The sequence below is a fragment of the Aedes aegypti genome, chromosome 1 (assembly GCF_002204515.2).
Source record: "Aedes aegypti strain LVP_AGWG chromosome 1, AaegL5.0 Primary Assembly, whole genome shotgun sequence".
Lineage (NCBI taxonomy): Eukaryota > Metazoa > Arthropoda > Insecta > Diptera > Culicidae > Aedes > Aedes aegypti.
In genome coordinates this window covers 183662832-183688690 of record NC_035107.1, presented here as the reverse complement: position 1 = coordinate 183688690, position 25859 = coordinate 183662832, and the positions used below count along the sequence as shown (strand labels likewise).

The window sequence follows — 25859 nt, the reverse complement described above, 5'->3', positions numbered from 1 at the left end:
AATATTTCTTGCTAAATTTAAAACATTTGTTATAAGTTTCATGTAGATTCGAATGCTAGTTAGAAACTTTCAATCCAAATATTTTAAAAATCTGTTGGGATTTGGAAAAGTTATAGCCACTTGTTTATTTTAGACGTAAAAATTGAAATTTTCGCTCGAACTTCATTGTATGGATCAAACTTAAAATACAATCATATTTTCCATTGTAACAAGTACGCTTTGTAATTTAAGAATTATCCCTGTATTATATTCGTTAAATGTTTTCCATTAAATAGTATCGTATGTCCATTCGTTTTTGTCATTTATTCGTATATAAATTCACCGCTTTAGATCGTCCCTTCTGTAGAGTTGCAATTGGCATACGCTTGCCCAAATGAGTTCCCTACAGCAGTTACACGCGCCCTAAGAAAAGAACCCAAGCCAGCCCAAATTGTCAACCCAACCGCCAAGAAGGAGCGAGACGAAGAACGCACGTGCCGCGTTCACGCGTAAGTCCGCGGATCCAGTGAGGACCAACGGAATGGACCGGTGATCGCATTCGCGATCGTGTACAGGCCGGAGCAGATGCCAACGCAACTCCGTGTCCACCGCTAGTCTACCTCCACCATCAATCCACCCGCAACTCGTAAATCCATGGTAGAGTAAGTACCAGGCATGCATGTTTTTGTTGTGTCGTCCATGCGCATGAGACAGAACGGCACAAATCGATAGCCCGTAGCCGTCTCAATTTTTCAATGATTCATTGAGCACGTTATCATCCAATACACCGAACCCACACCCGTAGCTACCAAAACCCACACGCAGGAGAAGAGTCCGTGCACGGCAAGCGCCGTCGAAGAGAAGGAATGAAGTAGGAGAGAGTAAATGCACGTTAGAGTAGAGGAAAGGGAACAGAAGGCCTAGGCAAACATGTAGAGGGAAGAGCATTTTGTAAATATATATTATAGAAAACCATATGCGTTATTCGTTAGAGCTTTGCTCTGAGCTTTTATAGCTAAGTTTTGTGTGCAATAAATGTGTCAGTGGTTCCCAATCTAAATTGTTTGATGTAGTCAGTTGAAGACATTAGTGTCTTGTGAGGGATTTTCATGTAGTTCGTTTTCGTTTCGCTTTTCTTGTAGCTTGTTTTACTGGGTAAGTCGGCCCGAAATCGACCTTTAACCATTCTTAAATTGGAGACAGTTTGGAATGGAGTGACTTTCATACTGGGCCTGTGATGAGAACACCCCGCTCCAGTGATTAAGATTTCTCAGAATTCTAGGAATTTGTATTTGGAACTTCGGTGGTATTGATGGCCTTTAGCCTCTACCGAGAAGTACAACGGCTAATTTAATGCAGCCAGTCAGCTTTCTTCCCAAGTTCTTTAAAATTAACCCCTCCCTTGAAGGGTCTCAGGCCGGGCAAACCTGCAAACTGCTGGGTGGTCTCCTTTTAGGAGTGGCGCTAAAGCCATCCACTTACGAACGGGAAGCGCGACGGGCTGGCGGGTTACACCATATAAGAGCGTTTCTAGGCCTATAATAATGAAGCTTCAAGGTGTACTAGTTTTCGCATGACTATTTGGAAACCAATTTTGGCCCATAGTAGGGCAAAAGTTTGAGTCATATATTATTGTTCCGCAATCTGCGAACGCGCCACTGTCTCCAACGAGCCCCCATCGGGACCGCCGCCACTGTCACAACACGACACAGTTTGTGTCAGTGCAAAATGTCCGTTTCAGTCATGCAGAAGGTGAATTCGAGATCCGGGGATGGTTGTCAAACTCCGAGAAAGTGGTGGAAGCCATGGGTGAGCCGAAGTTGGTGCAGAAGGACCTAAACAAGGATGGCGAGCTTTCCACCGAGAAAGTTCTGGCTTCGGTGATTGGTACACGTTTGGCGACGGATATTGCTGAAACTCATCGTATCCCAATCTGAAAACGGTTCTTTTGGACCGATTCTAGGAATGTCCTATGCTGGCTGTGCTCGGATCACAGAAGATACAGAAAATTCGTTGGCGCCAGAGTCGGTGAAATTCTGGAAAATACTGAACAGTTGGAGTGGCTGTGGATCCCAACAAGGGAGAACGTGGTTGACGAAGGTACAAAGTGGCAGAAGCTTCCCGATTTTTCTCCACCAAACCGGTAGATCAAAGGACCGGATTTTCTGTTGAATAATTATACGGTATGGCCGACCGAAAAGAATGCTTCGGTTGATGTCCATGCGGTATATGAACCCATTATAAACTTTTCTAAGTACTCCAGCTGGCGCAAACTTCACGGTGTACGTATACCGGTTCATCAGCATAATTCGAGCAAGGTTGCATAATCGTCCACCATCTACCGGCATTCTCAATTTAACGAAGCTTATCACAGCGGAACATTGCATATATCGTCAAGCTCAGCTAGAAGTCTTTGGCGAGGAAATCTCTCAACTCAAGTACTCCACCAATACTGGAGGAAAGGTTATGACACCGATTCCTAAAAGTAGCTCACTCTTCAAGCTATCACCATTCCTTGATGCCCACTGAGTGCTGCGTACGAGCGGACGGACCGCTACATGTCAATTTATCGACGAAAACGCCTTCCACACCACCCTACTGCCCAAGAAGCATCCAGTTACGGCACTCATCGTTCAGTTCACGGTCAAACGCAACCATAACCTCAACCATGAAACGGTAGTCAACGAACTGCGACAGCAATACTAGATTCCCCAGCTGCGAAGAAACGGTTTTAAAGTCCGTCAGCAGTGTCATTACTGCAAAAACACTAGAGCCCGACCTCAGCCACCTGTTATGGCTGACCTTCCAAGACGACCTTGCCGTTTTCTCGAGACCGTTTTCCTTTGCCGACATGAAAAGGACCACTTTAATTCATATTTGTTACTGGAGTAACCCTGAAATGATCACCGGTGAAACCTATATAGTGGGACATTTTAGTTTTTGTACCAAAACTAGGCATTCGAAGGTTTCATCCTCCTAGTTTTTCAAGTATGTGACTTGTCTTACACAGTAATAAGTGAATGATCACTCGGGTCCTTTATGACCTCTGAAATAAGTGACGACTTCCTTCGGAAGGGAAGTAAAGCCGTTGGTCCCGAGATGAACTAACTCAGGGCTAAAAATCTCGTAAATAAAGATAGAAAAAAGCAATACTTAGGCGTTAAAAATCCTTTAAATTATTATGATTTTCAGCATAAAATGTTTTAAACAACTATGGTATTATAGGTTTTTAAGCTTTGAGTAGTTTCCGAAAGGTAATTATCTTACAGACTTTTTTATAACACCCATTAGAATAAATTCTGAACGTTAAAAAAGTGCTATTAAAGATTTTCTTCAATTTTAGTATTAAGCCGTTCTTTAGAACTAATTTATACAATTACTTATATGCTTCATAAGAGATTCACCCTTTTATATCATTGGCTGTTTTTCTTAATTGTACTGAAAAGCTGTTGAAAGTTATATCAACAATATTTTTTCATCTCAATTTTAAATAAATGCGGCGATTAAAAATATTTAATGAAAGATATGTGAAAAAATGTCTGTAATGTGGATTAAAGTGGAATAAAAAAAGCAAAAATCTTAAAATTACTAGTCAATGCCTGTCTCCAAATAATGAAGCCATATTGAAGATTGAGCAGAGTGATTCCAAAAATCCCAATTTCCATTACCCGTTTGTTTCGTACAGCAATTGACTGAACATAAGAAAAAAAAATTGCAGCCGGATATTTCCACCGTGGATCATCCCAACGTGGCAGTTCTCCAAAGGGTTTATGAATATCTCCGTTACAAGATAGTTGAAACTTTCAATCAGTGCGAATACTTAAAATTGTAGAACTTTTGGGCAGTCTGTCACAAATGATGTAAAACTATCTTTAAACAAAAACATACGTGGTTCAAAGGTTGGTAAATGGCTGGGCATGGCGTACCATTGGTAATTCGCGTACCTGAAGGAATAAAATAGAACCCTCTGTGCGGTACTTAGCATCTTGCCCAGCAAATCTTATCCCTACCTCCTCGTGGTACTGGCCGGGGTACGAGTAACCTTAGGGAAGATCGGGTAACCAATCCCCGGTGGGAACTTTGGTCGTATGCTGACAGGGAAGGGGGGTTTGCTTTTGCTTTTGCTTCTGCAAACCTTGAGCGTCTGTACTCCATGTTAGGAGCGGCTCACAACAGCGTCTGTTCCCCATGTCAGGGGCGGCTGATCATCGTCCGAGTGCCAGAGAAGGACTCTAAGCTAAACTGTGCACTATGGTCCTCCGAACATTTAGGGGGAATGGTCCTCCGGAAATCTAGGGGGTTGGTGTCAGGCCCTGCAAGCCAGCCGTAAAAAAATCAAGCAACGAATAATCAACGAGAGAATACGAATCCGGACAATCGGCGTAGACCACAGCGACGTAAAAGGACTAGCGATTGGAAGCTCGGTACGTGGAACTGTAAATCTCTCAACTTCATCGGGAGCACACGCATACTCGCCGACGTGCTGAAGGACCGTGGATTCGGCATCGTAGCATTGCAGGAAGTGTGTTGAAAGGGATCAATGGTGCGAACGTTTAGAGGTAACCATACCATCTACCAGAGCTGCGGCAACACTTATGAGCTGGGAACAGATTTTATAGTGATGGGTGATATGCAGAGGCGCGTAATCGGGTGGTGGCCGATCAATGAGAGAATGTGTAAGTTGAGGATCAAAGGCCGGTTCTTCAACTTCAGCATAATAAACGTGCACAGCCCTCGCTCCAGGAGCACTGATGATGATAAAGACGCTTTTTACGCGCAGTTCGAACGCGAGTACGACAGCTGCCCAAGCCACGACGTCAAAATCATCATAGGAGATCTAAACGCTCAAGTTGGCCAGGAGGAGGAATTAAGACCGACGATTGGAAAGTTCAGCGCCCACCGGTTGACGAACGAAAACGGCCTACGACTAATTGATTTTGCCGCCTCCAAGAATATGGCCATTCGTAGCACCTACTTCCAGCACAGCCTTCCATACCGATACACCTGGAGATCAGAACCGAGGATGGAGGGATGCGGCCACGAACAGAGTATTGTGGCGTGAAATTGTTGATTCAGTGTTATCTGTGTAGATGTTAACTAAATAAATGAATGAACGTGGTTCGAATTGTTTTCAAGAGTACAAAAGGTTAACGTTATTTTTTTTTTGAATTCGGATGTTTGACCAAACTGACATTCTGTTGATTTTTTCTTCTTCATTTGAGTTTTACTGATAAAATAACTATTGGCGCCAAACTGATGATATTTCAAATATAATTTTCCTCTTAAAAAAAGGCAGTTGTTTTTAAATGATTTGCAATATTTCACAAAGATAAACTTTTTAGTCTTATATATATTCGAGCAAAAGTATTTGTGCCTAACACTTTATATTTATTTTCTCAAGTCAGGAAAGTTGTATGCGAAAGATTGCAACAAAATAGATTAAATAATATGGATACACGTTGTTTTATACTTGTTATTATATTACAAAAATTAAAATATGATTTGACGCAACATCTACGACGCTATGCAGTGCTAGTAGTCTAGATGAAATTATATGAAAGTTGGTTATACAATGTTTCGTGCTATAAGTATAAACAGGGAGCACATATTCTTGGTACTTTTGATTCACTTTGGCTGTGAGGCTTTTTGAAAGCTACTGAGCTTACATTTTGACGTAATATGATTCGTATTAAAGTTAAATTTTCATTGCAAAGTAATATGAGTATAATCAGAATACTAAAACGATAAATAAGAAATCCTTAGGTAGTCTAAATTTTTCCATACATTTTTCGATCAATAGATTTCATATGAAAGTTGAAAATTAATTAAAAAAATAAATGATTCTGGGGAATGGCTTTCTGGCAAAAAGTATATTCTGGAGAATGATTTTCTAACAAAATTCATTCGGGAAAATTGATTCTGGCAAATGTCATACAATCAAGTTTTCGGGTCGAAAACGACCCTAAGTCACAATTTGTAATTATTTTCATGGAAGCCCCTCTAGGGGTGGTGTTATGCGGACAAAATACAAAATAATAATTGTCAGAACTAGAGTGTCCATTTCCCATCCCATTTTGCTCTTTAGGCCATTATACCTTCTAATGATCTTTGAGCATGAGCATGAGCATATATGACCGTACAATTCGTAGTTGCTACTCCGTGATTGACTAGAGCAATCGAAGTTGCACAGGGAATCAATGAATGGGGCTTGGGATTAGCTAACCATTCTTCAATGTGCACAAATCGAGAGCTCACATTTTAAAAGTCAATAACGGCGCCGGCCACGTCCTTACGGTCATCGGGGAAGGGAAGGAATGTTAAATAGACAACCGTTGTTACTAGAGACCGAAGAATCTTCTGCATCTTCACAGTTGTCATGGAAAGGATATTGGGTTAGTGGGATAAGGTAAAGATCTAGCAGTCACCAGCGGTTGGTGATGCGATCCATGGTACATTCACGCCTAACCCGTTTAACGCCACTATTTATTCATGCCGCGTGAGCGACGCGCAACACGATTGATCCTGCTCACAGGATCCCGCACACATCCCGCCCCCGCAGGAGCAAGCGATGCAAGCAATGGATCAAACATTACTCTAAACCTTCTAATGATCTTTCAGCTGCACTAACGAGAAATCACTTTTTGTGCAGTAAAAATAGGAAAAACACCAAGAGTTGTTTTTGATCCTTCGACCTTGACGCTTGCTCCTGCGGGGGCCGGCGATGAGGGCAGGATCAAACATGTCGCGCATCGGTCTAGTGAACGTGAAAAAGTGCCGCGTTCGATTAGTTCTTTTTGATCTTTCGACGTTGACGCTTGCTCCTGGGCAGCGCGTCAAGAAAGCCCGAGAAGTCGTCAGTTGTTTTCCCTCTCGGGTCGCGCGCTTATTTTCTATGAGTGCATTTATATAGCTGAGCAAACGAGTGAAGCTGAAAGTGGATTGTTGCTGCTCAAGGATGACGAATCAATTGGTGAGCTCGTTTCATGCTATTATTTCTAATATATTAAATATGTATGACTGCACCTTTAATCGTTACAACGGTGAGACGTAAATATGATTTTTTAACAAACTTAGGTTCGTCACTGTGAGTGTCGACATAAACTTTGATTCATAAATTATTTGTCTAATTTTTTTTTCAAAACTCTTTTTTCTTTTTACCTTTATTTCTGTAATTAAAAAAAAAACTTTGAATGGTTCGACACTACAAGTGTAAACTTGCGAAAGGTTCCTTTTATTCAACAAACTTTGAAAGGTTCGTCACCTCAAGTGTCGGCATAATTTATCTCTACATAAATATTGTTCATACCAAATGAAAATATTATATTTACGTATAAGCATGTTTATATCGCACAAATAATTATTTATCATGGTCTAAGTGAATCCTGTGACCCAACGATCCTCCCCATTAATAAACATTCCTCCCAGTAACCTTTGTGGAGATGCAGAGGCAAACACGGTCTCCAAATAGCAAAGGTTACACACTAACATTCCTTCCCCCAATCCCACCTGACTGCAAGGACGTTGCCGGCGCCGTTATTGACCATGTATATATAGAGGCACTGAGTTATGCACACTGAAGAAGATTATGGCCAATCCCAGTAGTCAGTCTAAGCTAAGCTAAGCTAAGCTATGTAAAAATAGGAAAAAACACCAAGTTTTATTGTCCCATAATGGAAAGTAAACGCATGTCAGTCCCACTGCAGATTTTCGCATCGTGTAACACAAAAATGAATCGTTATTTGGTCATCTTAATATTTTTCTTGGAAAGGTAACGGAGTGACAAGCAACTTATGAAAATTTCATTGAGATCGAAACATGGTCCAATCTCCTGGAATTTTTTGAATATTTGTATGGAAAATGATTTTGAAAACTTCTTAGTCAATTTTCTCAATGCCTTCTTTTTCCAATTGATACTGACTTGCGATTTGCGGCAGTTTAGGTGTACTTTCAAATTTGCTATCTCAGCATAGGCTTATAAAAACGGCTAATGTTGAAAAGAAAAGCATTAAAACTTTTCAACTAGACAAATAAATATTTGTGTTTCTTACTTGGAGAATTGATCTTTTCATCAAAATAATGACTCGTTCATTCTCTTTTTCATAATGCTTTTCTGTTTTATCAAATAAGGTTGATAGTGAGGAAAAATGTCATTGTTTTACAATAAAATTTAGTGGTTTTCCTCAAATTCTACATACATTTCGGGAATCCTGGGATTCCCGGGATAACAGAAATAAAATTCCGGGGAATGGGAAATCCCGAAATTTGTCAAATCCCGGGATGTCCCGGGATGGATACTCTAGTCAGAACATTTCAAATTGCTAAGTTATTTCAATCAAAAGTTACATTGATTTGAATTTTGAAATGGGTTGTAAAAGACCCAATGTCCTTACGAAGGTTAAGGGTGCTTTTAGATGCCTTAGGTGCCTTTAAGGCTGATGTGAAGTATGCCTGTCATAAAACTATCGATATCACAGCGCACTTTAGTCCAGGAATCAGTTTTACGCAGAAAGATGCATTTTGAGCTTTAGAATGAAACATTACACGAAAACGGTCTTTTACAAAGTTGTTTGTATTAGTAAGGTCCTTTGTTTGGTGTTATTGAAAATTAGGGTGGACCACATTTTCATAGAAATTGTGTAACTAACTTTCTTATTTGTAGAAATTATATTATACATGCTTCAGCAAAATTGTAGACCATTCAATTTCAAGCAGTTTTGCCAAAGTTTTTTTTGTATCTCTTTAATTGACCTGCTTAAAATCCTTTGCTTTTCAAGACATTTTATAAGAGTTACAAAAATAACACATCTGTAATTTTTTGATATAATATACAATTTTATTTTGTCTTTTGAATGCCGTCAAAAGATATTTTTATGTTAGCCCCAATCAGAGATATTCTCAATCAAAGTAGGCATGTTTTTGAGAGAAAAACAACAATAACTCCCAAACGGAAGGAGATAGCGAGTTTTTTCACTCATCAAATTACGCATTTTTCAAAGCTCTAAAAGAGTTTTATAGACTACTTTGATGAGAAATTTGATTTGAAAACTCTAGAGCCAGAAATCCAGTTTTGTTCGGACCACCATATGTCACCGTAGGAAAAAAAAAGCTCTTAATCGGTCAATTTAAGAGATACAAAAAACTTTTTTTTGGTAAAGTTGCTTGAAATTGAATGGTCTACAACTTTGCGTAAGCATGTATAATACAATTTCTACAAATAAGAAAGTTAGTTAAGGTACCGCGGGGCAGGTGGGAACGAAAAAAACGATAGTTCAAACAAATTGTTCAATAACATTTTCAAATGTCAATATTTTTCAAATCCAACAACAAAATCACGTTTTGGCAGCATATTTGCTGGTGTGTGCATGAAACTAGTCGAATAACTTCGAAATTGTGAAAACCTTGGAAGAAAGTTTTAGAATGAGCCATTGGACGCAATTGCCTCACTAAACGGGGCAAGTGGGACACATCCAATTTCATGCGTCAATCCACATCAGTAAGTCAAGCATTACAATAATAGGATTGATAAGTCATAGATTTTTAATTTTAAGTACATATTTGATGTACATAAGGGGTCAACCATAAAATACGTTACGTTTTAGGAAGACACCCTTTATTTAATAGTATGTCACCTCACATTTAATATTAACTGAAAATTCCTCAATAAAAGCATAAAGAGGAATTAAACATGTTCAAAATATATCATTTATGAGTTGTTAATTAAAATGTAGCTCAAAACAATCAATAATTGATGAAATTATAAATATGTTTTGTTATTATTGATATGCATGGCAGAAAACCACCTTATGGGATGGAATTGTTTTCCATCACTACTTAATTTGGTAGAAATAACAAATAAAATAGAAAAGTAATCGTTATCATGATGCATATCAAACTTCAGCTGTGTGTTTGTTCAATTTTGAAGTCGTATTTCAAAAATAAAAAATAAATCAAAAAATAAAGAATAATAACACTTTTCTTCTCCCTCTTATGCCATTACGTAATTTGAGGTTGATCTTTTTTTATAAAAATCATTTTTTTGAATGTTTTAGTGCTACTCTTTAGGAAAATGTATGAAACGTGTACGAAAAGTTTTGATTCTGGTTTTTGTTTTGATAGGTCCCACTTACCCCAGGTACAAATATATTTTGGGGTAAAATAGACCATCGAAAATTTCATATGAAATGAAAACAAAATACTGGTTTATCGTTAGTAGCTTGTAATAATACTTAAAAATATAGCTTACTGATGGAAATTCGATTAAAACACATTTATTTTTTGCGAGTCAATGCAAGACGTGAAACGTGTCACAATTTATCATGCAAGTTGAAAATGGCGCTGAACTGACAACTGTTACATGAACCACATGGTAATAAAAATAACAATATGTTTAGTACTAAATACATTCCTTGTCATTGTATCTTCAACTTTCTAGAAGAATACCCCCATGAAAAACTTTTCCTAGTTGAGCTATGACGAAACACCCCACTTACCCCGGATTCTCACTTGCCCCGGGGTACCTTACACAATTTCTATGCAATTCTGGTCCACCCTAATTTCAAATAACACCAAACAAAGGACCCTAATACACACAACTTTGTAGAAGACCGTTTTCGTCTAATGTTTCATTCTAAAGCTCAAAATGCATCTTTCCGCGTAAAACTGATTCCTGGACCACTGTGCAACGTAACAAAAATGATATTTTTGCATGTCTCAAGGATCAAATTATGTGTCTCTAGTGGATTTGGGTTCGTTCTCAGAAATGAACTACCAAAAAATAACTTTTGACTAAAGTATTATGAACTTTGTTCATACATATTGTTATACAAATGAAAATTGAATTCTGTGACAAATGAAGCAAATAAATTGCCATACAAGCTGACAAACTTGCATGCAAGTTTACTGAAATAGCCTAATTTAGCGTTTTCAAGAGTCAATATCTCAAAAACTAGACGTGCAATGATATTTTTGAAAACTGTAATGGATTCAGCAATCCTCAATTAAGTAAATAGCGGTATTTTGGTGATTGAGACGTGTTCCGCCACCCACCGTTGGTGCAAAAGTTCGTTTAAGACAAACAATTTTCAAACTGTAATAAATGGACTTTGCTTTATCTGTTATAGTTAAAAACTTTTCATGTCCATTAAATCGAAGAATTGAAACCTTTTTTTTTAAACATAAAGCTGACGACATTGATTTTTTACCGAGACAGCTGTTCGAAGTTAGCAAAACTTGTCATAACCTCAATAATATCCCATTTCAATTACAGTTATTTCTCGATTATTTCACGGATCCAAAAAAATTAGCGTGATAAAATGAAATTGTATTTTTCTGGTGTATAGTTTTCATCAAAAATTGGGATTTATGTTGCAGAAATAGAGTGAATTAAATTAAAAGCACTTAGGAGATTGGTCAAACAAATATATGGATATGTTAATTGTTGAGGGTTATCTTTCAATGTAAAATGTACGAAATTCATACAATTATTGTGGCATGATAAAATCGAACAGAAAACCGTGCTAAAATCGAGAGTGATATAATGAAGCGATATTTAAACGAGCAGTGATTAAATTGAGAAACTACTGTACTTGTTCACATTTGGCCTGATATCATAAAACACAAATAAGCGGATCAATCTTCAATTATAAATATACGATACCTTTTCAAAGAAAAATACATGAAACTGAAATAGATGGAAGAACAATTTATATCATATTACCAATCGAAAGTAGACCGGAGCAAAACAAATCAGAACATTTCATTTGTAATTTTTCGTGCATATTTTTTATGTTATTGTGTCTTTCAAAAAAATCGTTGTATTTAGTTCGACCTACAAGATTGTCCTAAACTTGCATATAAAAACAGAATTGATTAGACCTTTCACCTTCACCTCAACCTGTGATATTCACCAGACATTTTTAAAACATTTATTTATACTGCAGTTTAATTATCTCATCAACTCTTTTTCAAAAATTTCTAGGAGCAAGCCTTAGCGTATGGAGGTTTTTAGCTCCTCTTATTCACGCCAATGTAGTCACTTACGGCATAAATTTATAAACATTGAAAACTCAATCCATATTTGTCTTTGCTCAAGTTCAAGAATGATTTACTTCCAACGGTCGAAATAAAACTGTATAAGCGTTTGGCGAATCGCCAAAAATGATACCCACCTGTATCATGGTGACTATACTCTGGCGGAAACACTTCCAGCTGCGACGATAAACTCGAACACCATCTACAATGGTGACCTGTACTTCGGATCCATGCAGTAAGGAAAAGGTGGAGTTGCCGTAATGTGTTGCAATATTTTCGCTCGGTGCGGTTTGGTTTGTGGAACTTCCCGGCTCCATTGACTGATAAAAAAATTCCAATAGGTATAATAGATACCCATGACACTGCAGCTTGTAACGATGATGGCGATGATACGGTGATGGCAATGATGACAGTGATGGATGGACCTCTTAAAAGTATGCGACGGACGTTTGCTCCATTTCCGGTTATAAAATGTCCTGGCCCTGGCAGCTACCGGTGCGAGTTGTTTTCGTTGGAAGTGGCATGTGGCGAGTGCTGCCATGCCGTCGACTTCCCGGGCCGCAGTAAACAATCTGCAGAACAAACAAGAGAAACAAAGTGTTACTGAACAGCTTTCCGGGCAAATTGCGTTAGTAAGAACAATAGTGGTAATGACTAAGTTGGAAAATGGATCCATTATCCATCCCACGGTCTCTTATGTGGGAGGCTTTTTCCTTACCACACGAGATAGGTGTGCGTCTAAAAGGCAAAAAACAACGATGCTCAAGGCTTTCTCAAGTGGGCGATTTGCGTTGCTATTTTGTTGCTGTGGCGTTTAATGCACCATTGCAAGAGGATTAATTTTAGACTAACATGACCAGAACTAGTTAATTAGCGCAGGTGATACGAATGTTCTAAGCCATCAACTTTTTCCAGTAGTGTATTTAACCTTCATCCAGCCAACATACTTTTCACACGCTAACAAATACACTAAAATCGCATAACTTATTAGATTCTTGATGAATTCTGTTAAAAAACATAACTTCTGAAAAAAGAAAGGTCGGAAGAATTTGAGGGGACGGTCCAAGTGATTTCGAATTGTCTTGAGGTACCAACTTGGTCCATATCCATATCCATTTAACTGTTATCTCAAGATCCTGATGAGCTAAAAACTGTATCGGAAATAAGTTGTAAGCTGAATTAAGGTGAAGATAAATCGAAGCCAAACCTCAAAATTTCAAGAGCACGGATCTGGAGAACCAAACATCCGTTTAAGCTGAAAACTTAATCGATTGGTCACTAGCTGGTGGTGACCAATCGACTAAGTTTTCAGCTCAAACAGGTGTTCGGTTCTCCAGATCCGTGCTCTTGAAAATTTGAGGTTTGGCTTCGATTTATCTTCACCTTAATCTTTTTAAATCTTTTAAGTAAAGATTTTCAAATTTTAATAGGAGCTTCTAGAAATACTATTGCTGGTCTTTAATCGATCTTCGAAACCGAGCAATGAACAACTATTACGTTAAAAGTTCCGTTTCCTTCAATTGTAGTTAGTCTCCATTCAGCCTCCAAAGAATTGATGCTGTAAGGTTCTTTGTAGACTAACTGCAACTTGTCTGAGACTAAGAATTTGAATTGAATTGAATTACTTTTTATTGAAGGGATTTTCTGCCGTAGGCAGGTTTACCCCAAGTCAGGTCAAAAAAATCAGGACAAGCCTGAAGGGCCAGCCTGAGAAAAACAACAAAAATGTTGTAACTAGTCTAGGGACACATAGTTATTACATCGACGGTTTTTCGCAATCGGATAGATGAATCACCTGCCTTAAAACTTTGTTTTATTCTGTCGTCGAATTTAAGGTTTGAGCTGCGCCAGTCTCGTTCGCCACACCAATGCGTTTTGGCAATTGGTGGGAGACGCGAACCGGTAGCGTTGGTAGCTGGTGGTCTGCTTCTTCCATGAGGCGAGTTCTGCGGTTTTCCGCGGTCCTCTCAGCAATAGCGGCTGCTTTCGTGCAGAGGGTTACAATGACGAGGAAGCGGAATGGAAGAAGCCCGGCTTCAACACATGTAGCGTCAGTCGGAGTGGAAGGAAGAAGCCCCGAGACAATTCGAATATATCGGTTGTAAATCGGGAATAGCGCGTTGATGAGGTTGTTCATAGCCAGATACGTGTTTTCCAATCCGTACAGCAGGCGACTATCGATGATGGCAGCGGAATCCGATATTCCGGTTGTTGCTGCGATGAGGTCTCGATAAGGATCTCAATAAATTTCGACGACTTCGGCAGTTGGCTCTAACTCCTTCATAGTGGGGCTTGAACGTCAGGCCTCGGTCGATAGTGACACCGAGGATTCTTGCCATTTTGTGGATGGGGATGGCTTGATTGTTGATGTTAATCGGAGGCCCACTTACCCTGTGCCCGGATGAGCACACATGGCATCGGACACTTTTAGAAGCCGACATAGTGAAGCCGACGGAGGATGCCCACTTGGCTACTCTGGTAACGACAGTTTAGGCTTTCCTTCGTGTAGCCGCGATTGTAGGTCCAGATAATACAATTACGATGTCGTCAGCGTAGACGAATATTTTGACGTCGTTTGGAAGGTTTTGGAAGACGCCATTCATCATTATTAGGAACAGAGTCACCGATATGACGGATCCTTTCGGAACGCCGGTCTCTTCTCAGAATGAATCGGATTTGGTGTTTCCGATGACCACCCTGAAGGTACGATTGGTGAGGAAGTTTCTTACGGAGTGTAAAACGTGGCCGGTGAAACCCCAGCTGGCCAACTTTTCCAGGACGAGAGGTGTCCAAACCCTGTTGAAAGTATGGTGGTCCAAAGATTTCGCCTCCTGCAGAGCCTCGCCGAGGGCCACGAAGTAGGTATTAGTACCGTAACCGGGCCGGAAGGCGTGCTGCCGGTGATCCAGCAGGCCGCGTTGCTGGAGATGATGTGTAAGCCGACGGTTTACCATTCGCTCTACTACCTTAGAGAGACAACAGGTTGGATAGCATCAACGCAACCCAATCAACCGCTGACCTCGGCCCATAGGTCGGCGGTTGATTGGGTTGCGTTGATGCTATCCAAGAACTCCTCCCAATAGGCTCGTCTGGCGTCTCGGATGGCTTGCCGACAAGTGTTACGTTCGATGTGATACCGATCAACGATTACATCTCGATTTGGATGGTCAGGTGCCATTCTCTTCACGGCGCGAAGAGCCTTTATACGTGCCTTGATCACTTTTTTGATCTCTGGAGACTACCAACGAAGAGCTTTTCAACCAGGCTTGCTGCTTGTTTTTTGCGGAATCGAAACGGCAGCCGCTTCCGTGAGAACGGCAGTGGATTCTGCCATATTACTCGGGTGTCGAGAGCGAAGTGATACACTGACGCTGTTAACGAGATTTGAAGAGGATGGTGATCGCTGCCATGTGGATCCGTATTGACGCACCAGCTGAACCGTCCAATCTCAGACCGACTCGTTTGCCGTCGAATAGCGACTATTGAAGAAAGTCGGGGAACCGTCGTTTAGGATAGTAAGATCACTATCTTCGAAGAGATTTAGTAGGGTATTGCCCCTAGAGTCTGACCGGGATCCGACCACTTCTGGGTTCGGGCACGAATGGACCACATTCCTACCAACGGTGTATGCTGAGGGTGAGCTTACAATGAGCGGCGGAGATCCTTTCTTTCTTTCTTTCTGGCGTTACGTCCCAACTGGGACAAAGCCTGCTTCTCAGATTAGTGTTCTTATGAGCACTTCCACAGTTATTAACTGAGAGCTTTCCTTGCCGATTGACCATTTTTGCATGTGTATATCGTGTGGTAGGTACGAAGATACTCTATGCCCTGGGAATCGAGAAAATTTCCATTACGAAAAGATCCTCGACCTGCGGGGTTCGAACCCACGACCCTCAGCTTGGTCATGCTGAACAGCTGCGCGTTTACTGCTACGGCTATCTGGGCCCCTGCGGAGATCCTATAGTAGTTGAATGGCGATCGGATGGTATTTCGGTATCGCTCTCGGTGCACGAACAAGACAGAGCTCTACAGATGGCAGGCCCGGAAGATGGGCCCACCAAATGCAGGGATGTTCCTACGGCAGGAAAAAAGGGGGTTGCAAGGGGCGATAATCGGTGGGTTGGGTTGCCGGGAATTAGAGCTTGGATGGATCTGTGTTTGGAGGTAGTTTCACTTCCCGCGTTGCCCTTCGGGATAATGGGTAGAGCCCGATGCGTCCCGAGAGCTTGCTGGCCTTGACTTCCCACGTCGTTCAGAGTGAGGGCGACCACGGTGGAGAGGGGTGCTAAGAGAGCATCAGAAGAGCTTGTCCGAGGCTAAAGTTTTGGAGTATTTTGGGGAAAAATCGATCAGACCATTGAAATAAGTGAAATAACTGAAGGTTAAAAATTGCGGTTTTATGACAAAAACACAAATTCTCCTATCAACTTGCATGAAAATTTGGAGGCTAGCTTCATCAAATCAAGAAATAATCACTCTTAGAAGGGGCATATACAAATTAACTTTTCTTCCATCACATTTCACAGTAGACCTCACTCGGTACTAAATATTTAAATATTAGGATGAGAACACACCAGTATGTCATCAAGCCGTCACGAGCTCTTGAACTATTTTTCTTCAAAATCGGTTTGGAAAATCATGGACTTCTGGTTCCAAAAAACTAGAAGATTTTTTTAGCCACCTTGATCACTTAACGATGTTTTGTTAAAAGTTATTATTCATAGTCACTTATCATGCTGAGCTTAACCCCTCTACTACCCCTCTAACCCTCTACTCTACCCCTTTACACCGGCAGAATGTCATAATTCAAGCAAACGTAATTGAAATTTCTAGGTGTTTTTCGATGACACCACGTTTTAAAATGTTTTAAAATCTAAATATAGTTGTGTTTTATTACCAAACTGCTTTTGATGTTTCTCATATTCATATCCTTATTCATATTCACTTCTTGTTGTACAAGAAGTGAATATATTGCTGTGTGCGTTTGAAATGCAAATATCAAATGCGGGAACACTAAATGCGGTAAGATTTTTCTCAAGAAATGCGATGTCAAAGATAGATTTTTCTTGCTAGGTCGGCCTTGATTTATACAATCGTTGCTAGATGTCCTTTGATTGTTTTGTGTTTCCGCATTTGAAGGACATTTAGTCAAGATTTGCATCTCAAATGCGAACAGCAATATTTTGACCAAAATAAGTTCATCCGACCGTTGTACACAACCCAATAAAACGTGCCAACTGTCAGTGAGCTGTCTCCTCTCTCTTAGATTCCGACGAACCTCTACTTGCTATCAAGTAGGCTGTTGTAAAACATCATGTATTCCCCCATACAAAATGACATATTAGTCTTCTCCAGATTTCCCGATTATTCCGGAAACTTTCCCAAACTTTTTCCACGCTTCATCACGTCGCATCTCTTGTCGAGTGCAAATGTGAACAACTTACGTCAATCCATTAATCCGTTCTCAAGCTATTTCGTGACATGCAAACACCACTCCATTTTGATTTAAATCGTAGAGCTCACATTTCAGTATTTTTATATGTTGTACAATATCGTTCGACCTATGCAAACCAAAAATATTTGTTGGTTTACTAATACATTTTTACTACGCTATTTTTGCAGGATTCCCTGCACTTTCCGGGCTGCAGAATAAGCGATGTGAATATCGATAGGTCGAATCTCTCGAAGAGATAAAGCTTCCAAATGAGTACACAGGATGCCAGCTGGAAAACTAATAGAATCATAAATTAATTCCAGCGCAGTGCTTTTCCGTTAAAGTTGCATTCTTCTCTCCGTTCGAACGACGAAAAGCTAACTTCCGTTGAAACCGTCATTTCCGCATTGAGTTGGTTCGAAAGATTTCGTTCTAAGCTGCTAACGTCAGCAGCGCAGATCTGCCACTGACAGTAAATGGATGTAGTCAAGCCACTACTGGTTTTCTTGTTACAAGTTTCAGACGAGATGCAGGCGCAAAACTTTCTTCGTCTTGGGATGCTGTTGTCATACAACAGAACTGTATGTACCAAGGTATGTAGGAATAACTCGCGTTACGTATGCTTGCCTACCGACAAAACCAGCAAGAACGTTTCACCAACAGTGTATACACATTAGACAAGGCCAAATATGAATTAAACACCAGTCAACATTGAATATTTGTGTTTTTATATTATATGATCGGGGCCTTCCTTAGCCGAGTGATTAGAGTCCGCGGCTACAAAGCAAAGCCATGCTGAAGGTGTCTGTGCAACTTTGGCAAAAAAAAGTTCTTAGTTAATAACTGCGGAAGTTCTCATTGAACACTTGAAGCAGACTTTGTCCCAGTAAGCCATATTGCCCGTTTTGCCAAGAAGAAGAAGATATTATATGTTCACATATAGGGCAGAGCCTGCTTCTAAACTTAGTATTCTTATGAGCACTTCAACAGTTATTAACTGAAAGTTGCTGAGCATGGCGTACCTTCGATAAGTCCCGTACCTGAAGGAATAAAATAGACCACTTTGTGTGGTCCTTAACCTCCTGCCTAGCAACTCGTATCCCTAGCTCCTCGTGGCAATGGCAACTTTAGGGAATATCGGGTAGACAACCCCGGTGGGAACTTTGGTCATTTGCTGACATGGAAGGTGAGTTTGCTTCTGCAAACCTGGAGTGTCTGTACTCCATGTTAGGAGCAGCTAAGAACAACGTCTGTTCCCTATGTAAGGCACGACTGATCATCGTCCGAGTTCCAGAGAACGAAAGTAAATTGTGCACAATGGTCCTCCAAACATCTAGAGGAAATGGTCCTCCGGAAATCTAGAAGGGTTAGCGTCTGGCCCTGAAAGCCTGCCGTGAAAACTCAAGCAATGAATAATCAAAGGGTGAATACTAACAGGGACAATCGAAGAAGACCAAAAAGACATAAAGGGATTGGTTGCTCCGTACATGGAATTGTAAATCTATCAACTTCATCAGGAGCACACGCACTCACTGGCCGTTAATATGTCCGAAATTTATTTTTAATTGCAGTGTAATGTTGTTAGCCGTTTCAATCAATGTTTGTCCAAACCCACTTGACTTAAAAACAAATCAATGATGTAAGTAGTATTAATTCATGTTTCGGACTGGACCAGACAAATAGTGTATATTTTTGTAAATAGTAGTTTGCCTTGAAGATGAGCAAAAAATGCTCGAAACGTCGGCTTTAATCAAAACGATTGTATATTAATGTAACCCGTGGACCGAAATTACGCCAATAAATCCTAAAATTTGCACAGTCTTCCGTACTGACACACCTGGCTATCATCGCAGCAGACTGAATTCCAAATCGACCACGTTCTCTGATTGATGGACGGCACTTCTCAGACATTATCGACATCAGAACCTATCGGGGCATTAACATCGACTCTTCTAGGAATGTAGGCAGATTATGGAGGATAGGAATGCAGCGTCGGTGGTCATGCTGCAGCAAGGGTTCTGGCAGAACGTGGAACCGAAACGGCAATAGCAGACCCATATTTCATAAAAAATCAATTACATAAACTGATAGAGATCAACGAAGTACTGATTATACCGAAATAAGTTTGACAATTTTTGAATTCCAAAGGAAATCATGACAAAAAGTTGTGAAAAAGTGCTCAATTTGTCCCCGGATTACGGTACCTGCTATTCAACATCCCGTTAGAAGGTGTTATGCATAGAGCCAGGCATCCAGGGTACGATTTTCACGAGATCCAGTCAATTTTGTTGCTTCGCGTATGGTATGGACATTGTATGACAACCGCCTCAAACGCTAGGCAACAAATATAAGACTGGTGGTTAATGCATCAAAGATGCATGCGGATCCGAGCGTGACAGGGTTTACCTAGGATAGACGGAGATAGTTTGAGGTGGTCGATTTACGAGGGTACGTTCGAGTTGGCGACGAGTTCGTCTACCTTGGATCCTTGCTGATAGTTGATAATAACGTAAGCCATGAAATACGGAGGCGCAACATCACTGGAAGTCCGGTCTGTTATGGCCTCCAGAAGTACTAAACCAAATATACCATGTCCAAAACGCTTATAAGACCGGTAGTTATCAACGGCATGAAACATAGACTATGCTCGAGGACTTACAAGCTCTTGGAGTTGGAGAACGCCGAGTGCTAAGGACGATCTTCGGTGGCGTGCAGGAGAACGGTGTGTGGCGACGAAAAATGAACCACGAGCTCGGAGGATACGCTGGGCAGGGCATGTATCAAGACTTCCGGACAACAGCCCTGTAAAGATGGTGTTCACTTCGAATCCGATCGGAACAAGAAGGCGTGGAGTAGCGAGCTAGGTGGATTGACCAGGTGCATCAGGACCAGTAGAGCGTAGGTCGCAGTCGAGGATGGAGCGAAGCGGCAATGAACCGAGTGAATTGGCGAGGTTTTATCAAGTTAATTGTTGCGGTACCAGATAAATAATAATAACTGTTGAGATCTATTTCAAACTTCTTTGGGTGAAGACATATTTTGTAGTAGGTCTTGTTTTGGGTGCACCGATACCATTCCGGGCCAGTCTAATGCTCAACCAGCAGCCGTCGTGAAGCTAATTGCTTGTCTGGTTCTGAGCGTTGCATCGCATTGTATGATAACCGCAGTGCAGAAAATTGCTGTTGTGGTATTTTTGATGATGCTGGATAGAGGATATTGCAACATTGATGCACCTACCAAACAAACGCGGAATGCAAACAGTTTAAATGCGCACAGCTGTGATTAACTGTGCTAGAAAGAACTATCCGATGTTTGCATTTATTCTACAACATTCAATCTTAGAGAAATATTACACCTATGTATTTTGCGAGGATTCTCTTCAAAAACTTGCCATTAGTTCCTCTGAAAAGTTCTGAAAATCATAGGAAATTTTCAGTTTTTTTTAACCAATTCATTCGACTTACCAAGGAGTTCTAGAGATATTTAATAAATTCCTGCATACCGTGTGGCAATCACAAAATTACTATGCCCAGGAAATGAAGAAAACTTCTCGGAAAATCGACAAGATTCGACCCGTGATCTTCAACATTGTCTAGCTCAATAGCTGCGCGTTTATCATTAGGGATATCTGGGCCCTAGTATATGACTATAGTGAATAACGAGAAACGTAGCTTGATAAAGTTAACCTTATTCTAGCTCCTCTGCTCTCGAGGTCAGGTGTAAGATATTTTCATTGTTTTGAATTTTCAAATTCGTCTGCTACAATTTCAAATCCATAAAAAATCCCATCGCTTCGGGATTTACAACTTTGCGTCGAGATTAATCACCGTGCTTCAAGAGCGCACGTTCCCAAAATCAGCATACCAGACGGCACCTTCCATCGATTCCACGTACTTTCGGTTTTCCCGTATTAAAGCGAAAAAAGTCAGAATAATATTTTCCTTTATTTAAAGCAATCGCCGCTTTTGTTTTATTTACATTGGGAATGTTTAGAAGGCAAACAATCCCATCATGACCCGATTTTTGCCACGTTCTTTCGTGCGTTTATAGTAACGACCTAGAGGAGGGAACCCGCACTGCGCTGTGGCTTCACTACGTCACGTCGTTTCTCCTAAATATCCACCTGCCATCATCGCAATCGCAATGTTACATGCAGTGCACGTTCTATCTCTCTGTTTATGGATTTTCCCGGAACGGAGAAAGGCAGACCTGGACTGAGACTGGAGCCAATTTATCTCCCTTCAGGTGTGGCTGCCTTTGGGCTTATGGTGCTCTGATAGTTTGGCCGCTCGCTAGGAGGATTAATGATATGACTTGTATTGTACGTATTACACATTGACGGTATGATGTTTTCGCGTCTATTGGAAGACGATCGCTTCTGACTTTTAGCCTATGTTCAAAATCAAAGTTCCTTGTTCCTTGAGAATTTTATAGGATGACCTAGAGTATATTGACACGACTTTAGAAGTTATGGGTTTTTGGATAGAACACTTTAATTATTGATACCATGCATGTATTGACCATTATTCTAGACCATTTTCCATTTAATGCAAAATTAGATTTTTATGGCAGATAGCTTTGCTTAAAATCGATAATATTCCAATCAATACTTTTACAAATAATGATAAACAGAATCTTTTTCAGAGATCAAAAGCAAACGTCGAAAAAACAGATGGTCGAAAGATAAAAGGTCAAAAAAAAAAGAAGACAAAAGGTTGAAAATATTTTTTTAAAGAAGGTACCACCAAGCAAATCATTTTCGAACTTTTGTCCTTTCAATGTTTTGTCTTTTGTCCCTTTTTCCTTTCGACACTTTTTAAAAAAATTACATAATAATGGATGCCAGATAAAAGAGGCATTCTTAACTTTGCTGTCAAGTATTAGTATTTCTTTTCATAAAGAAGTATGTGCTCCAACAGAGCAACATTGTAGTTATTAATCCAGCTAAACCAAAAGATGTGAAAAAATAATAATTGCTATTTAATTTATTCACAGTCAATCATTCACGCTTGGTGCAGTGGCATGGAAGAATTTACATTTCAAAGATTTTTTCTCATCGGGTACGTGGCAGAAAATATGCAAAACCCTTACCACGGAGTTATAATGTAAATTATTTTAATTAAATTTTAATTAAGTTATTTGAGAATGAGTCATTACCGCATACATCCCGTTTATTGGTCGCGTTTCAAACCACCTTTTTCTACACTGTCAACCATCACGGCTGTCGGACACACAGTGGCCACATTCACAAATCACACACATATCATATGCGATTCGGCAAATCTTTGGAACGAATAATAATGTCTATTCTGTTGAATAAGCTGGTTTTGCTAGATTTAGAACATGAACACAGGTTCTGATGGAACAACATTATAGAATTTCGAAAAAAATTGAAATGGTTTATTTTGGCTGACATTTCTACTGTTAACATTATGTAAGATTCAAAATGTCTACCAATCTATCTGAAACTTTGGGAAATTGTTATTCAATATGGGAAAGGCACTAATTTTCGACCTACAAGAAATATGTGCCAATTTTCGGATTTCCATACAAAGTAGGCTAAAATCGTATGAACGGGTCGAAAATTAGCTTTTTCGCTACTCAGAAGAAGCCAGAAAAAAGATGAGTGAAAGAACTAGCACACTTCATTGTTTAGATTTTTGGGCGATTGGGCCACTGTGCAGCACTGACACCATCATCTGCACGCGGGAGACCCACTGGCTGCGTAGGCGTACACGCTGACTGGCCAGTCGGATGGACGGACGGTGCGTATGTGCAAATAAATCTAATTGTTATTATTGTTTACCGAGAGATGTATAAATTTTAAACAAACAATTGAAGCGCAACTGGAGTGGTAACAGATGTTGCACAATCTAGAAGATGGTCGAGAATGCGCGTGAGAGGCAGGCATGTCTAGAGAATGCGATTAGTTACGTGTATGTATCTAGTTGGACGCCGTATAATGGGGCAGTTCGGTTATTCGTCGTGGGGTATTTCGGTAGTGACGTCTTTGCGCAGTTACGAGGTTGCTCATTCTGACTAAAACATACAGGGTTTTAGATTTTTCAAAGGTTTATAACACATGAAGTGATTCAAGTCCGATATATCTTTCGGAAATATATTAATATGCAATCAGTCTACGTAAAAAGATAAAGAATGAAGGTTTTCACATTCGTGCATACACATACCTAAGGTTGAACGCGGATCCAACGAATCGTTATGAGCGCAAGAACAATCACATCGTTAAAAGACTACACATGCTTAAGCTGATAGACAACCGAGAGAAACACAAGCCGACTAGCTACAACGCTGTGTGCCCTAGAATATATGGCCAACCTAAGGCACACAAGCCCAATCTTCCTCTCAAACCAGTCGTTGCAAACACAATGACACCTTCGATCCAGCTCTGTAAGTAAATGGCAGATATCTTACAGCAGCGTTCGTTCAAAAGTCAATACAACGCTGTAGACTCGAAGAGTTTCTGCGTGTATGTCAATAACTCAGCAAAAATTGCCATCCAAACTTGGTATCTGCTGACGATGGGCCTTAATGAACAACAAAGCAAGTGTCGCTGTACATAAAACATGCATTAATGCTGGCAAATAATCACATCCACTATGTAACTTTTGGGGGCCCAGATAGCCGTAGCGGTAAAGCGCAACTATTCAGCATGACCATGGGTTCGAATCCCGCTGGTCGAGGGACTTTTCGGGTTGGAAATTTTCTCGATTCCCAGGGCATAGAGTATCTTCGTACCTGCCGCACGATATACACATGCAAAAATGGTCAATCGGCAAAGAAAGCTCTTAGTTGATAACTATGGAAGTGCTCATAAGAACACTAATCTGAGAAGCAGGCTTTGTCCCAGTTGGAACGTAACGCCAGAAAGAAGAAGAAGATGTTACTTTTGGTAGTGCAGTGGTAAGGTGTCCGATTCTAAACCTCTTTTTATTTCCATCCAAAATTTGAGGCATCGTATTTCTGGTCGCAGAAAGTCTGAAAAAGTCGTACCAAGTACACATATAGCCTGCACTTTGGTAGGTATATAGCCTTTTCATGCATTCTATACGATTGAATTGATTCATATATAATGATGGACAACAGAAGTTATATCAACCAAAATGTTGACTGGATAATTAGCTAAAGAGAAAATCGATGAAGAGAAATCGATCTCTGCAGTTACGCCCTTATGATACTAAACGCAAGAAATAGAGAAACGCGGTGCAGTAGAGAAACTGCGTTCAATAGAGGAATAGAGAAACTGCGCGTGACTCACGTACAACCTATGTTCCTGTACTTCCCTTGCTCTCTTCATACTGCATACTTCCGATGATATTATACGATAATGAGTCTGAACGTACTGTTCAGCTTGGAGCGGTTTCTCTTCGTCTACAGTGCTGTATCCACACGGGGCCAGCGTATCTAAGTATCGATGTAGACACGCTCACCAGAAGTCGCTTCTTGCTGCTGCTGATCGCTGAATTGTTGGACGGATTGATCTGAAATCAGCTTCACGGCCCTCTCACATGCATAATCGACATGGCTGTTTAAGCTCAGCCGACCATCGATCATCACTCCTAGGTGTCTGACTTCCCGCTTCGAGTCGATGGTACATTGTCCAACCGAGATTTTCGCATGCAGCACTGACTTTCAGTTGCTTATCATAACTACCTCGGTTTTGTGATGGGCTAATACAAGCTCCTTCCTTCGGATCCATTCTTTCATGGCGTCTACTACCTCAGTAGCAAGTATCTCTACTTCCGCTAGTGATTCGCCAATGACTACGAGCACCCCGTCGTCTGCGAATCCGACGATCCTCACACCTCGGGGGAAGCTTAGCTTTAGCACCATGTCATACATAGCGTTCGGATCATGAATAGAACCCTGTGGGTCGCCCGTCGTGATTGTTGTGGACCTTTTCTCAACGTCTGTTCCGCAGATCAGTGTAAGATTCTGAAAGTAGCTCCTCAAAATCTCACAAAGATACTCGGGGACCTCCAACCTGTACAGCGATTTGGCGATCGTAGCCCAACTGGCACTGTTGAAGGCATTTTTTACGTCTAGAGTGACCACTCCGCAATACCGATTACCTCTTCTCTTTTGCTTCCGCGCCATCTCCATAGCTTCCACGACTTTTTAGATAGAACGGTAGATCTACACAGCAAAAAAAATTTAAATTTACGTGACACGTACACTTTTATGATAATCATGTAAAACGGGTTATAACTGAATATTCAACGATACATAATGTAAACTGTCTCATATATATATATATATATATATATATATATATATATATATATATATATATATATATATATATATATATATATATATATATATATATATATATATATATATATATATATATATATATATATATATCTAGAAAGTGAAATTGCAAACAAGAATGCTC

The 25859-nt window shown here is 40.3% G+C and overlaps 1 protein-coding gene across 2 annotated transcripts in view; it reads right to left on the bottom strand.

The window, feature by feature from the left end:
• The window catches only part of LOC5567406 (allatostatin-A receptor), a 395031-nt gene that overhangs the window by 48621 nt on the left and 320551 nt on the right, over positions 1–25859 (bottom strand). The window contains exon 4 of one of the 2 annotated variants that reach the window (XR_002502618.1): positions 12147–12581. Coding sequence is in view for 1 of the 2 variants with exons in the window: in XM_001657351.2 (XP_001657401.2) it covers positions 12474–12581 (108 nt within the window). In the remaining variant the exon portion in view is untranslated. Of the gene's footprint in view, positions 1–12076; positions 12582–25859 lie in introns of those variants that run through there. The other variant, XM_001657351.2, reaches the window with a different exon arrangement.